Source organism: Lonchura striata, chromosome 8, assembly GCF_046129695.1.
Source record: "Lonchura striata isolate bLonStr1 chromosome 8, bLonStr1.mat, whole genome shotgun sequence".
Classification (NCBI taxonomy): Eukaryota; Metazoa; Chordata; class Aves; order Passeriformes; family Estrildidae; genus Lonchura; species Lonchura striata.
Window position 1 is genome coordinate 36,668,973 of NC_134610.1, and position 16,041 is coordinate 36,685,013.

The 16,041-nt window shown below is 45.2% G+C and overlaps 1 protein-coding gene and 1 long non-coding RNA gene across 2 annotated transcripts; one reads left to right on the top strand and one right to left on the bottom strand.

Moving 5' to 3' along the window:
- The first annotated feature begins 305 nt into the window (after positions 1-305).
- LOC116183825 (helix-loop-helix protein 13-like) lies at positions 306-2,175 on the top strand. Its single transcript, XM_031505316.2, has 2 exons — positions 306-753; positions 2,138-2,175. Exons 1-2 carry the CDS (start codon positions 306-308, stop codon positions 2,173-2,175), a joined length of 486 nt encoding a protein of 161 aa, XP_031361176.2.
- Positions 2,176-9,239: 7,064 nt separating this feature from the next.
- LOC116183824 (uncharacterized) lies at positions 9,240-11,910 on the bottom strand. The gene is made up of 2 exons (XR_004148520.2): positions 11,778-11,910; positions 9,240-9,389 (listed from the first exon to the last, which is right to left on the bottom strand). It is a non-coding gene; the product is annotated as an uncharacterized LOC116183824 (long non-coding RNA).
- Between the last annotated feature and the right edge of the window lie 4,131 nt (positions 11,911-16,041).

The following is a 16,041-nucleotide window of genomic DNA, read 5'->3' on the forward strand; positions in this document are numbered from 1 at the left end:
TTCTGTCTTCAATTCATTCATATTGTTTTGTAGTGGACAGCTATTAAAAAGGGAAACACATGCACTAATTAGTTTTGAGAGGCGAAGAGGAGCTATAAAGTATTTCCTGCTGGGAAGACATGGAGTATTTAAATCCCGAGTTCCACTTGGATTTGCAACCGTGAAAAATTTTTCCATAATCTTCCCCAAGGACACAACCAGAACTCCCTGGGGAGTGGGGTGGGGGCTGTTAATGAAATTAGAACCCAGTTTTCTTTATAAACCAGTTTAATCTGAAGTCGTGAGTATCCCCGGTGGGCCAGGGCATGGAGGAGCTTTGCAACGGCTTTGAGGAGGGAGAGCCCGCCGCGGAATGTCTCCTCTGGGAGCCAGCAGATCCCGACACGCAGCTGGAGAACTTTCTCCTGGAGTGCCTGGCAGAGCCCTCCTGGTCAGGGCCGGCGGGTGCTGAGCTGGACGAGCGCCCGGTCCCACTGGAGCCGCGCGGGCAGCCTGGGCAGCGGCACGCCGCCAACCTCCGCGAGCGGAGGCGGATGCTGAGCATCAACGCGGCCTTCGAGGCGCTGCGCGGCCACGTGCCCACCTTCCCCTACGAGAGGCGCCTGTCCAAGATCGACACGCTGCGCTTGGCCATCGCCTACATCGCCCTGCTTGGGGACATCCTCCTGTCCGGCTGCCACCCCAAGGCCTACGTGGAGCAGTGCCTGAGGAGCGGCGCCCGCAGCCCCCGGCGGGCAGCCTGGAACACCAGCGGTGAGCCAGGGCGGGTGGCCTTTGGGGGGAGTTGCTTTTGGGCATTTGCTCGTCACACCCAAATATCTCTGGAACAGCACAGAAATGACCTTGAAAAAGAGGAAATCTATATCAAGTAGCAGCAGAAAATCATCATTCTCCCTCTTCTCTAACTTTCTTTTAAGGAGGAATATTTTTCTTTTAAAATTTGAATAAACAACCCCCACTCCCCCTCAAAAGCAACTTGCTAAGGTTCTTTTTACAAAGAGGAAAGATTTTTACTCTCAGAATATATTTTTAGACCTTCTAAAAAATTCTGTGTGAAATTGTTCTTTTCTGATACTCTTTCCTTGTTTCTTTTCTGATGTTCTTTTCTTTAGAGATTTTCTATGTTTTCTTTAGCTTGTACTTGGCTGAGAAAAACACCTAGGCTTGGACATGAACAGCTTTTCATTTCTTAAAATACAGATGTTCCAGTAACCCAGAGTTTCTCAAAGGTTACAGTTCAACACACGAACCAGGATACACAAGACAGAGCTTTCAAATTTCAAGCTATTTTCAAAATATGGGGAAGTAAATGTCTATTTTCAATTTATAATCTTATACTATTATTTCTATTTTAAAGTGGAGGGCTGTTGTTCAGTTTTCTGTTTGGTTTGTACTTAATCCCTGATCTTGCTGGAATGAATTTAGGCCTTTCTTCCTCGAGAATATATTTTTCATCGGGCCACTGCATAATGAAGGTGGGAAATTGCCCAAACTGCCCAACACAGGGCCTCAATCTCAGAAGGCAACCAGTTTTGTACTGCTTAGAGCAGGGAGGAGCAGAGGGGGGGTTTCAGTAGCTCTTGGTACTTTGCATTTTAAGTTAATTCATCCCCTTTCCAACTCTGTTCCTTTATTGTATATGTTCCTTTGGATCTTGAAAAGGGGCCTTCAAAATGAGCCTTCAAAAAGTACAGCACAAGTAAGGAAGGAGCAAAGCCAGTGAATAGAAATATTTCTCTTTCATATTACAAGGAAGTGCTAAAGGGACAGAGCCTGCAGAGGAAAAGCAATTGCTTCACTTGAAAGGAAAAGTTAATTGAATTTTTATTCCTTTCCCAATATTTTCCATTATCTGAATGAGTGGGAAAATGACTCTTGATACAACACTGATTATAACTCTCTTGACGACAAAAAAAATTGTATTTTAGTGGCCAGCTTCCCCTGCTTTTAACAGATTTTAAACAACACAAATATTTCTCATTGGGATCTCCCTTTTGCCACACTTCCTGTCCTGAAGAGCTCCACTTGGAAAGATCCAATTCAATGAGGTTGCTCTTCTGGAGAGGCTGGATAGTTGACTTGTTAAAGGTTAATTTAAATGTTGAAATGACCGTGTTTTCCTCTCTCCCCTGTGCAGATCTGACAGCCCGCCTGTCCTGGGTAAAGTGGGATTAAGAAAAGGCCTTTAAAGGCAGCAAAACCTGGAGTGCTGGGTACCAGCTGCTCAATTCCCAGCGCTGCAAGAGAGAACAAGTCACCAACAACCTCACTCATCATCCCAGAGCACTTCCCACCACATTTCCAGCACCCAGCCGCTTTCTCTGCTGATTCATCACTCTCTGGGGCCTTCTGCTTCTCTTTCTCACTCTGATAGACCTGCACCCACTTAAGAATAGCAAAACATTGGAAACCAGTGCCAGCACAACCACAGCCCTAACATTTTCTCTTCCACTGGATGAGGATTATGACCAAATCCAACTTCCAGCACATGAGAAACAAGATCATAAGAAAAAAACTAAGCAACACCTGTGAAAATCTAGTGATTGGCTCAGGATATCCAGGGTGATGGTTGTGGAAGTCACCAGTGATTCAGAGACCATGAAAGTACAGGAGGTGAGACATAGCTCTGTAGATATCCAAAATTTTTCATGTCTTCACAGAATCCCAGAAAGGTTTGGGTGGAAGGAACCTTAAAGCTCATTCATTCCCACCCCCTGCCATGGGCAGGGACACCTTCCACTATCACAGGGTGCTTAAAGCTCCATCCACCCTGGCCTTGAGCACTGCCAGGGATCCAGGGGCAGCCACAGCTGCTCTGGGCACCCTGTGCCAGGGCCTGCCCACCCTCAATCTGAAACCACTCCACCTCAATGTTCTTTATCATGGCATTTTGTAGCAGAAAATAAAAGAAAATGTATTTATTTATCACTCTTACTAGTTCATCTCACATCTTCCATCTCTATGAAGCAAAAGCATGTCAGGAACTGAGATTTTGCTCTGGTTCTGGCTCTGGGGAAACTGAAGAGGAGTGTGGGAATCCAGGGCTTCCCTCTGGCTGCCCTGGCAGGTCTGGGACCCTGGCAGGGGTCAGGAACCCCCCTGGACAGAGCCCCCAGAGACACTGTCTGTGATCTCTGTCCATGCAAAAGAGTTTTCAGTCTTAAAGGATGAATTACAAGCTTTGAGTGTTTGATATATGTAATAATTAAGTGTGGCACAGGTGCAAAAGTAAAATTTTAGGATTCTAGATAAGGGGTCCAAAGGGGACAAGGTGGAGGAAACTGGGTGTGCCTTGTCCTTTTTCTCCTTCTTCATGCCCTCCATGTTTCACTGTGGTGTTGGCATTTTTCTGTTGGTTCAGGCTGGGGACACACTGTCCAACGTAGGTGACAGATATTGGCACGTTATTGTAAATGCAGCCCAGGGAGTTTCTGGTATTTAATGTTTGTAACATCCCACTGAGGGCAGAGCCCCACACGCTGCCCTGCAGGACAGAGCTGGGCAGGGCAGCAGAACATGTGAGAGATAAACAGAATAAACAACCTGGAAACCAGCACAGACCAATTATGGCTTCTGCTTTGGCAGTGGGGCTGACAGACAGAGACTTTCTACAATCTCAGGATCATCAATATCACGGATTCCAACAGCGGAGGAAACTGTGAAGAGCCTTTTTAACTTTTCAATTTTTCTGTCAAAACGGAAAGGGGAATTTCACCTTGGGTGCAACAATGTATTTCAGTCAATTTAGAATAAAACATTCAATGTCAAATTTTGACTCTGCTTTCTCTTCCACTTAAGACAATTGGATGAATTTTTACAGGAAACAGCACATGAAAAGAATAAAATCTTAACAAACAAAACAAAACCTGAAAATGCATTTTTCTACTTTTACATAGTTCTCTACTCTGGAAATGCTGATCCTCCATGTCATCAACGTGCCACGGGAGCAGCTATGACATTGTCACTTTCCTGGTGAGATGAGGGCTCAGTGGGACCTAGCCAGGGCTGAGAGCTCCATTCCCATCTCAGTGGCCTAAATAGTGCCCAAATAATCCCAGTAGGGCTTTCTGTGGATTTTCAACAGGATCATTATTTCTGCAAGGTCCCACTGAGGGCAACAGGAATTTGGGATTCCTCCTTCCAAGCTGCTTTCAGCCAGGCCCCTCAGGTCACACCCCACAATCATCAGGTACAAAAATGCCTCTCCAGGGTTGTCATGGCTCGTGGGGGAATCATCCCCCATCGGGACTAAAAAGTCCTTTACCCAAAGCTAATTTTGGGCATCCAGAAGCCCTGTCTCCAGATATGCCTCATTTTAAAGATTTTAATCTCTGCCCTGCTTTTCTCTACCCTACAGCAGACCTGTGTGCTGGACACGGGACAATAATGCCACATCCTGAAACAATTTGAAGCAGGCACCTGGTTACAAGCAGAAATCGCTTTCTTTGCTTTTTGCTCCAGATTAGAAATCTGGGACAACAGCTTTGGAAGCAAGCTGGATGTGTGCAGTAGCATCAGGAAAGCACATCCACAGAAAGGTGATTTTTGGGGATCTTTCAGATTTAGCCACTGCTTGTTTGGATGGAGCGCAAACCTGCAGAAGCCTTGGTACCAAAAGCATCGCAATGACATAGCAGGAAGAAATTTCCTGGGTCAGGGCTTTTGCTTGACATGGTGCCTCCAGCTGAGGAAGGAAGATAAAGCTGAAGTCCTCCTGAGGTGCAAACACCCATCAGTGGTACTCCACATTCAAACAGCAATGCCAGGACAAACCAGAAATATCTGCTGAGCTACACACAGCCCAGTTCCACCAACAGCACCTTGGAATTCCCACAGGATTTGCCAGCTGGGCTGGGGTCTGCAGGCTAGCAAGCTTTGCCTGCTGTGGGGTCACTCCCACCTATCCCTGCTGCTGTCAAGGAATCATCACACAAATGTGATGATCACACAAAGCAGGGCTTTGAGGAACAAGCTATTGGAATTCGATGATGACTCCAAGCTTGGAAAAACTGCAGCAAATAAACCCTGCAGTGGGTTATGTAAGGACTGGGGCTTGGGCTGGAGTCAAAACCAGAAATATCATGTTCCTTTTGGGAGCTGAAATTCTAATCTTGGGCTCTTGAATCAATGAGTAGGGGTCAATACATTTATCACCACTGATGAAGATGTTTCTCCTCACGCACAACCTGATTTACACCGGTGCCATTCCATCACCTTCAGCAAAGCCACATTTGATTTATGCTGATTGGTGCTGCCTGGAGGGGACAGCCCACCTCTGCCTGCCCTCCCCAAGCTGGACACACATTTGCTTTTGAACAATCCCACTCTTTTCTGATTGAACTTCAGCTCCTGGATGTGTATTCCCAGGCAGAAAGATGAGGGGGAAATTATTTCTGTGCAGGACATTTACACTCCGTGCCAATCCAGGGGAATCGCTGAGTGTGGATTTTGTGGATATACTCCATATCCACCCATCCTCTCCCCTCACAGCTCTGGCTCATTCCTTGGGTCACAGCTCTCCTGCCAACAGGCCTGACTGGCAGCACAGTGAGATTCTCTGACAGGGAACTGATAGTTATGCTCATTTTTCTGTTCCTTCATCTCATGTTCTGAACCCTGACATTTTATTCCAGGAATAAATTACACAAATCCTATGACGTACACACACAACCTGATTGTAGAGCAACCCAGACACCATTGCACAAATCAAGAATCTAAGATGACTTTATGAAGGCCTGTCCAAGACTCCTCAGTCCATCAGCACATTCCCAAACAGGGAATACCAATGACCAACCTGGTTCGAGGGTCAAGCTCCACCTTGCTGGTCTTCCTCAGCCCTGCTTCCTCTGCACTTCCACAGCCAAACCTCCCATGGAAGGGTGCCAGAAGGTGCTGAGGAGTTCTACCCTGGTCTCCAGCCTCTGAGGAGCAGCTGAGGGGCCCAAGAGCAGCAGGAGAATTTCTCATTCCAAACACAGCCCCATTTCCAGCCTGCCACTCTCCTTGCCAAGAAATGTGAGAATTATTTGTTACACCTTCCTTCTTCCAAATGTAAACTGCTGACCCTTTCTGGAACAATACTCCGTGGCTCTCCATCAATCTGGAAATCCTGGAACAAAAGGAATCACATCCCCACTGGGAGCTGTTCTTTTGAGAACATGTTGGTAGTTTCAGGGACAATTTGGTAGTGAAAGGACAATTTGGTTTTCTATTATTTTTTCTTTTTTTTGCTACAGACCCACAACAGCAAGTTTGCATTTCTGAGTCACCTGGGATACTGGAAGGTGTCCCTGCCCATGGCAGGGGGTTTGGGTTGGGAAGGACCTCAAAGCCCATCCCATTCCAGCCCCTGCCATTTCAGGGACACCTTCCATTATCCCAGGGTGCTCCAAGCCCCAGTGTCCAACCTGGCCTTGGGATCCAGGGGCAGCCACAGCTGCTCTGAGCACCCTGTGGCAGGGCCTGCCTACCCTCCCAGGGAAGGAATGGAATGGGAATACTTGGGAAAATTGCAGCTAATGAAGCAGCTCCCAGGTGTTCTTTCTTTCAATTCCTTCCTGATGCAGAGATGAATGAAGTTTCTCTGTACCTCTCATGCCCAAAATCCTTCACCTGGAGAGTGCTACCACCATGGTTTGCCCTCAGGTGGGATGGCAGAGACTTCGTCACAACCTTCATTCACCTTCAAACCCAGCAATGGCCATTTGGGACAGGATTTCCTGGGCTGTGTCCATGCTCTCTGTGGGCACGGGATATGACCCAGGGAATCAGCAGGAGGAACTCAGAGCGGCCTGAGGGTTGCCATCCTGTGGCAGAAGATGTTTGCTCCTGGGTCAGGCACTGGGAGCGAAGCAATGAACCTGTTCCCTTGAATGGATTTGGCCATCCCTGTGGTTGAAGCTATGCCCTGGAGCAGGACAGTCCCTTTGCACAGGTGGCAAAAGAGGCAAACAGGCACTGGGGTGGCTTTTCAGAACTGGTTCAGCATCCTAAATCCCTTGTGGGAGTCCGCTTGCAACAACCCAGCTCTGCTTTCCCAACTGCACCCCCGCAATAAATCCATGTGTAGGCACCCAGGCTGTGGGGGCCACCAGCAAGTCCTGACCTTGGGAAGAGCTTTCCAAGCCATATCAGCTCCTTTTGTGGGAACAAAGTGTAATTTCTACCACAGTGGCTAATTTTAGATGACTCCCACCCAGTCTGTTTGCTGAAGCCCGAGTGCATCTGAACAGGGAAACTCCAGCGCCAAAGTGATTCCAATCTCAAAAACAATTCCTTGCCAGAAGAGGGGGAGAGGGTGACGGGAATAAAAGCAGATAATATTTTGGATTCACTGTCCAAGCCAGTGTTTGAACTGAGGGGAATCCAGCTGCAGGCAGTGCCCTCTCGTGGTCCAGGATTATAATCTCCCCTTTCCAAAAGCAGAGGAGGGCTCCTGCCAGCATCCCTGCTCCAGCTCAGCCCTGGGAAAGTAGATCATCACCTCGGGGAACAGAGTGAACAGAAACATCTGCTGCAAAAACTGCATATAAAGGCTGTGCACAACTATCTCTCCCTGCACTTAGATCATGTTTTGTGCCTCTTTGCTCCAAACCCTTGTGCTTTATCCTTCTGAAGCTGTTTTTATGCATTTTTCCACGTCCTGTTTACACACCTTGCATAGAGAAAGAGAATAATAGAAAGAAAAAACATTACCCTTACAACTCCTCCCTCTGCAGTGCCTGAATGCTTTGAAATATCAGGGAACAACTTCCCTGAGGGAGCCAAGATGCCATGAGCTGGCACAAAAAGCCTCCAGGCAGAGCATCCACTGATCCTGAACACCCTCAGGAAGCAGCACAGCATTCTCTCTGCTCTCTTCTTGGAAGAGTTTGCGCCATGGCTAGATGCCTCCTTCTCTGATCCCACTCCCAGGGATGGCTAAGCCATCTCCTCCAAAAGCCCTTTCCAAAAATAATCAGGCTGAGGCAGACACCGAGCATGGAAAATTTTAGCCCGGGCCATTCCCATCAGACACTGCTGCACGCAGATGCAAATGGAGAAACGGGAAGGGCAATCCCAGGTTTTGGCTGTTTGGTGTGCGCTCACGTTAGCACCCCCATCTCCTGGAAATGTGGCAGAGGAAAAGAGGGAATAATAAAGCCTTCCACCCGGAGATAAGGAATTGTTATCAGTCATGTAGTGACATGGGCCTGGTGGGCCTTTGCTTGCAGCCTCTCCGGTGTCCAGCGGGTTTCCCTCTCTCTGCCCTTCCAGCAACAAGTCCCACTGACAGACGAGGCTTATCCAAAGCCCGTTTCAGCTCACAGCTCCAGATGGGAACCCCAGAGAAGGCATTTTGCTAAGCGAGCTGCTGAGAAGGGAGCGTGTTGGCGATCCCCCGCTGGAGCGCGCGGGAGAGCTCTCCCCAGCCCGCGGTGCCGCGGCTCCCCGGGCCACAACAAACTTATATGAACTGGAACAGCCATTATTGGAGGTTACAGCACTGGGCCCAGCCAGGGAGTTAATTCCAGACCTGCCTTGCAGCGAGCGTCTAACTCTCCCGTTTTTCGGGTACCGGGAATTCTGGCCTGTGGTTCCCAAGGTTTTTGGCTCGCAGACGCTCTCCAGCCAGCACCCCTCTCCTGGTGCTGTTTGAAACATCACAGACACTTCTGGTACTGCATTTATTCCCTCCATTCCATAATTTCCCCCTCCTGAGGAGGTGCACACCAAGCCATTCAAGCATTTTGGGTGATGCAGTGGAACTTCCCAGCTGTAAGCAGCAATTGCACCGATTTTTGCACATCCAACAGGCAGATTTGCAGCATTTAATCCCACTTTATCAGGCCAGGGAAACAACAAAGCACATGTTTAAATGGAAGCCTTGCTTATACTTAAATTAGGCAGAGCTGACATGAGGGTGCAATTAGCACAGAGGATAAACTCCTGTGTTGGGATGGATCAACACCTTACACTGAGCAGTTTATCAGTTTTCCTTTCTGCTGCTGGAATACATGCTGCACTCCTAAATCCACCTTTTCCAGGAAGGTAATTCCATATTATCAGTAAGTTTCCAACAGACACTATCCAACTCTCCTTCTGATACCCCGGGGAAGGATTTCTGCCACATCGTGACAGGAATTTCAGGCTCAGAAACATTACGCTGCCCTAGCAGAGGGATGTATCTACTTTCAGGGGGTGAAAAATCCCCAAGCCAAACAAAAACCAGGAAAAAAAAAGCTCTTTCAATAACTCAATTTTCCTTTTTTCCACATTATATTTTTCTCCCGGCTCTTACATCTTTGTGAAGCGTTCTCAGTACTGCTCTTCCACAGCCAAACCCTGCTCCTTGGGGTAAAACATCAGGAAAACACGCGACTCTGAGCCAGGGCTGTAACTCAACCGCTCTGCAAAATGAAAGTAATACGTGGTTGGTACCTTCCCAGCAAATTCATAGTGTTAAAAATCAATAATAACTCTGCAATCCCATAAAACTGCAAAATCAAATCAGCAGAAGAAGCTGGAAAAGCCTTGGGAGTTTTGCTGATATGTATTTTTTAAAAAATCAGAAATGATTGACTTTCAAGGCATCTTAAATAATGTGAAGGAAGAATTATGCCCTACAAAAATAACATGGAACATTCAAGGGAAATCTGAAGAGATCTGATCTTATTATGAGGTTGAAAAGTGCTGCCCTTAACTTCTGAGAGATTTCATAAAATTAAACACGGAAGAGCTGGGAAGCCTCCCTTCTAAAGGTGTTTAGCACAAATAGTGAGATCAAATGCAAATTAATATAAATACTGATCTTTTCCAAGCAGTAAAAAGCAGTTTAAAAACCACATTAAAAATGCATTCGGGGAATTTGTTTTAATTCTTTACTACCATATGAATGCGAAATAAGTAGTTTTTAAAATACTCTCACTGCTTAAATAAATTTAAGCCCCTGAATAAATAGCAAGGGAAGTGTTTTTTAGCCCTACATGATTTTTTTCCACTTCTTTTGCTTTGTGATATCTGTTACCTTGCTACTTATTCCTAGCTGAAGTTCACAGCTGCAGGGAGGACTTTTTATTATCCCTCCTTGCTTTGTGAGCAGATCAGCTCGAATCCAGAGGGGAATTTCATGGTTGTGACTGTCTCCCAGCCTCCAGAGCTGAGGAAAAGCTGCCTAACCTTCCTTCAATAAAATATGTGCTGGAGCGGAGTGGTGCATTTCAATCTCAAACTAGAAAGTAAAACAACAAAAAACCCCAAACCCCACATTTCATAAAATCAACCAGATGCCTTAGGAGAGCAAATATCTTCTTCCTCTTTAATTAAAAGGTATAGCAAATAAAAATCTGGGTTTAATTAAACAGCAGGAATAGAAGATTTTATCTCCCCAAACCACTCTGCTGCGGTGAATTAACTTCTGCAGGTCTTATTTTTGTTTGAAACCCCCCCATATTAACCCAAACCTGGCACTCTAAAGGGGAAATTTATTTTTTATGAGAATATTTCTGTGCTCCACGATTAAGGCAGCCAGCTCCTGTATAAACCAGCAGGGGCAATGGTTTGTACTGGTTTAGGCTAAGACCAGAACAGGTCCTGCAGAGCCAGTTGATGTTGACCAACACACCCATGAATGTTCACACAGAAGCACATTTATCCTCTGCTTTACCTGCTGAACAATACAGTGAATTTAATTATTGTTTAATCCATCTTTATTTTCAAGACCTGCCCAGCCACTCGTTCCAGTCCCTCCATGCCGCAATTCCCAGATTCCTTGGAAAAATCCCCACTTTGTATCTCCATACAAAGTGCCAAGCAGGGTTAAATCCTGGCCTTTCCTGGCATCCCAAGCCAGGGCTGAGCCTGTTGTAAAATAGTGCAGGTGTGTTTATTGTAATCATCTCTAACTAAAAAGAAACAGGTTCAGGGGCTTTAAATATAATTAGCATGAGCTACACTCCTGCCTTTAATCACTACCTTGCTGGTTAATATAATCAAGAAGGTAAACAAACAAGGATTAACTCCATTAAATTAAAAAAATATATGTTCTACTGGGAAGCTCACAGAGGAATTTTGTTTTGTTCCTCTGCTGCGGAGCATCATTTTACTTCTGCTTGGCAAATTATTTTTAACATAGAAATATACTTGTCTTGGAGGAGACCTCTTCTATCTCTGCTTTCCTGAAGACAGAAACAAAACAAAAGCCCTTTTATTCATATTTCATATATGATGCAACCACTTCGGTCTTTCATGACATCTTTCCCTACAGGACATCTGTGCACTTTGAAATGTTTCACTGCACATCAAATTAAAGATAGGCTTGGAGTGACACACCTGCCGCTCTGACAATTTCTCTCAAATGATATGTTAGGTATAAAACCAGGTTTCAGGCACAGAGATCAGTGTTCCCAAATGCTCAGTCTGCACATTGTTCTAATGACCATGGCTGGACGCTCTTTGACCCCAGAAAACGCCTGAATCTGGAACTGACTTTTGCCCGCCTGGACATGGGACAGGATATTCTGAAAATGAGCTTTATCAAAACACACAGGGCTGAATAACCCTTCGTTCCACCTGGAAAGCTCGGCTTAAACTGCGCCTAAATACAGGAAACGCTCTTAATCAGCGGAGATGGAGGCACGAAGCTTTAACCTACGGCTCGCTGCGATCCTGAAGTTTCCCGTCGGCAGGAGAAAGCCTGGATAAACACAGGCACGTGGCTACAAACCTGCCAGACGCGAGCACATCGCACAGCTCTGCCCAGACAGCAAACAGCCAGGGCTCCCTCCCTGCTCTCCTACCTCCAGCACAAAGCAGCCTGCGGCATCTTCCATGGACCTCCAACAGCAGATCCCGCTCGCAGCGATGCAGGGGAAGGGGAAGCCAGCCTTGCCGGCATCCTTATTGATGCAGGATGTGAGGTACCTCAGCCGGCGGCCTTCCCTCAGAATAAAGAGGCTGTTTGTGCCAGTCTCCTGGAACGCGGGGTGCCAGAGTTCAGAGGAAAATGGGAGCGCGTCACGGTAACGGAGAGGAGCGGGGGTGCCGCCGGGAGGGTCCCTCTGACACTCACACCCGTGGGGCTTTCAGCGTTTGAGCCCCTTTAGTTAGTTAGTTAGTTATCTTAAATCACACCGTAGCTGTGCCAAAAAAACACCTGAGGGGAAAAAGGAAAGAGAAACCATCATAGCATTCTCCGGCCGTTTGCAAATAAACACTGACATTTCCACTTAGGGAGGAGAAACACATCAGAACGGGCATATTCCTCCCAAAATCCTACATTTTCGAAGCGACGCAGGAATCAAAGCAGGTTCAGAAGATGCCCTGTGGATAGATGGTAGCTGAGACACGAGCCTGGAAAGTGTTACTGCTGCAAGTGAGCCCAGTTCCCAAGAATTATTTGATAATGCACAGATCTATTCCCTCTGAGCAGCTCCCTGAGCTCAGGGAATCTCAATGCAGAGAGAGAATAACCTCAGCGAGCTCTCGGCCACCTCACAACCAGAGCTCCTGGGATCTTTACACCCTCCACACTCAGAGAGGGATTAAACGGGATCCTAAATAAAGCTAAAGCCAGGCTCAAACACTTCCCTCCACTAGGTCAGAGATGAAGTTACAACTTCAGAAATGCTTGAAAACTGCAGCTATTGCAAGGGAAATGTCCATCAGCTTTCCTATTCTAGCGGCTGGTTAGAATGTTAACTCTAAGTCTACGTCTAATTAGAATTCTATGTTCATTCAAATCTAATCAGAATTGTAAGCTCAGTTATAGTATAATTCTACATCCAAGTCTAATCAGAATTCTAAATCAAATTTCAATCCTAAGTCCAAGTCTAATTATAATTCGACATCCAAGTCTAATCAGATAAGTCCAAGTATAAATATATGTCCAAGCCTAATCAGAATTTTAAGTCTAATTAGAATTCCAGTTCTAGGTCCAAGTACAATTATAATTCTAAGTCCATGTCTAATCAGAATTCTAAGTCTAATTAGAATTCCAGTTCTAGGTCCAAGTACAATTATAATTCTAAGTCCAAGTCTAATCAGAATTCTAAGTCTAATTAGAATTCTACATCCAAGTATAATTATAATTCTATGCTCAAGTCTAATCATAATTTTAAGTCTAATTAGAATTCTAAGCCTAATTAGAATTCTACTTTAAAGTCTAATTAGATTTATAATCCTGACTCTAAAAAATGAAATTAGATGTACCCATCCCAGTATTAATGCAAAGTTTTCCTCCACAATATCTGGGTTTTTAGAAGCCAAATGCTGATTTAACGGCACAAAAAAATGTCTCATAAAAACTGAGCCAACTTTTGCTTATAACCAACGGTGTTTTTCTGATTTCACAGTCCTAATTTTGCATTCAAAATGCAGGGAAAAAAACATAAATGAACACCCTTTACATAGAAAATTTCATTTTGATGGGAAAAATATAAATCTTTAAAAATAGCCATTTCTAAGAGCAACTGGGAAAGGGTGAAAATATGAGTAACGCAGGTCCCGTTTCTGCCTCTCATCATTCCTTGCCTGTGGAAGCTGGGCTCCTGGAGCTCATCTGCTCTGTTAGACAGAAAGGTGACTTGAACCACATCTGTCCAGAGGCAAATTCTCCCAGAGGGAATTCTGCTTCACAGCCACATGTGTTGGATGTGTGTTTTTTTGTTGTAAATGCACCCTGTCACGGATGAGTTAAAGGGATGGCAAGAATGTAGCTCAGCTCCACTTTGAGGACAAGAAATATCCATGCACTGCATGTATTTGGGTTTTTATTAAAAGGAAAAGATATTCCAAAGTCAAATAATATTCAAATCATAGGCTTGAGCACTTGGAATAAATTGCGACTCTCACTGAGTGATAAATTTCTCTCTGTGCCCTTTGAAAAGGATTTCAGGTGTTTATGAGCTTCTGCATTTCCCAGAGTTTTGCTCATTCCTGGTGCACTTCGGAGAGGCCTGTGGGGCTGGGAAGGTCGGAGCCCCTTGGATCCTGTCCATCCCCAGCCCAGCACGGGGCCACTGGCTCCATTTGGCTCCAGTGCTGAGCCAAATTCCCGACTCCTGGAAATCAAGGTTGGAGATGAGCAATGTCCCATCATTTCCCCATCGGCCAGGGCCACTCAGTGGTGGCAAAATGAGCCCTTTCCACTAATTTTTTAGGGCAACCAGTTGAAACAAAAGTGGGATTTTTCCAAGGCAGCAATTTCAACGGTAGCAGAGACAGATTGAAAAACATTTTGAAACTCCTGCTGTCCCAGCACCTGCCATATCTCAGGGCTTGCCACAGAGTGGGACTGAGCCCAGCAGGAACTTCCAAACACCATTAAAATTGGGATGAGATTTTCTGTAAGAATGAAACTAGTTCCTTGCTGCCTTAGAGCCTTCTCTCAGTCCCTTGCCACAGCTCCCTGGAACACTCCATCGTGTTTTCCCAAAACCCGCTGATGCCCTGGAAAGCCACGAGCCATCCATGATGTGTCCTGCATGATGATAAAGGCACAAAGAACAGCAGCAAAGCCAGAGATGGTTGGGACATACTGGAGAAGGAGAAGAGTAGGATTGGTTTGGAAATTGGGATCACTGGGTAGCTGTCAGCACTCAGTGCTGGTGGAGACCAAAATGTCCCTTTGAACACCAGGATCCCTCGACACCTCCCGTTTACGAAGAGGCTGGAATGAGGTGGAGGAAGATGGCAACTAACAATGATTCCTGGATCTCTGGAAATTCGTGGAACTGAGATAAATTAAGAGGCAGAGGAGATGTCACAGTCGTGTGCTTTATGTGTTCATAGAGCATCGTTAGGAAGAACAGCACCGCAGAACTTCAACCCAAACTTCTCTATTGAGAAAGAACATGGATCCACACCTGTTGAGTCTGAAATAAACCATCAGTGTTTTTCCTACTTATTTCCCTCCAAATTCCAGAAAATGTTCATTTTCGCAAACATTTTTTCAAATCTTTGAAAGTATCTGTTACTGTTGCTAACCTGACTGGTTACCCTCATGTGTGCCCCAAAGCAGAAATCAAAAAAAACCTAGTGTAAACAAACAAACAAACAAACAAACAAACAAAATACAGAAAAAGGAATTATTGCACTAAAATGCTGATTTTTAAAGCAGTATTGTGATGAAAAAAGTAGATTAATTTGGTAGTGTAAAATGGGGAAAGAGGAAATGCTCAAGAGGAGCAAAGGCAAAATCCTGCTGTGTTTTTTTAGGTGCTTCAGCACAAGCTTTGGAAAGCATTTATTTTAGGACTGGGTCATTGATACACCTCTTTCTTCCTCCACAAGAAAAATCCAAGAATGCATCAATATCGTTTGAGTTAAACTTCTTTTACTTTCATCCCTTAGGTCAGCAAACATTAGAGAAAGAAATGTTTCAATCAAACACAACATTTCATTGTATCTGAGACAAAATGTTTCAGTTTTGGCTCAGAGTGAATTTTACGCTATTTAAAAACACAACATTTAACCAAATTTAGCCTCATAATATTTTTTTGAACTCAAAATATTTCCAATCTAAAGTTTCAGAAATAAACCAATTTTATTTAGGGGAAACCCCACTCTTTTCATTTAGATGTGACTTATATTCAATGCCAACTCACAAAGGGTTTTTGTCAAACTGAAAAAATGCACAATTTGGGCACATCAGCTCAACATTTCCTGGGCTTTGATTGGAGGAGGAGCCATTCTGTGGTCCTGATGTGCACTTTGGGTACTTGACTATTGCCAGGTCTGTCCTAGGTTGCTTTTGTGCCAGGTGCTGTAGAAGGCACTAAGAAAAATACTATTGTTGTTGTTGTTGTTGTTTGACTATTTCACCAACAAAGCAAATCAATAAAATTCCCCTCCGTTTCCCTTTTATCTTTGGATTGAGCCATCTTTCTTTTGGCATCCCCGTTCCCCATGGTCCCAGCAGCGCCAGCTACACTTGAGGCCTGATTTGAGGGACAGGATCAATAACAAAGAGCAGCAGAAAGAGATGATCACCCACACAAGATTATAATAACATCATAATATCTGCTCTAGCTCTTTGGTGGCTCCAAAAACGTGCAAGTATGG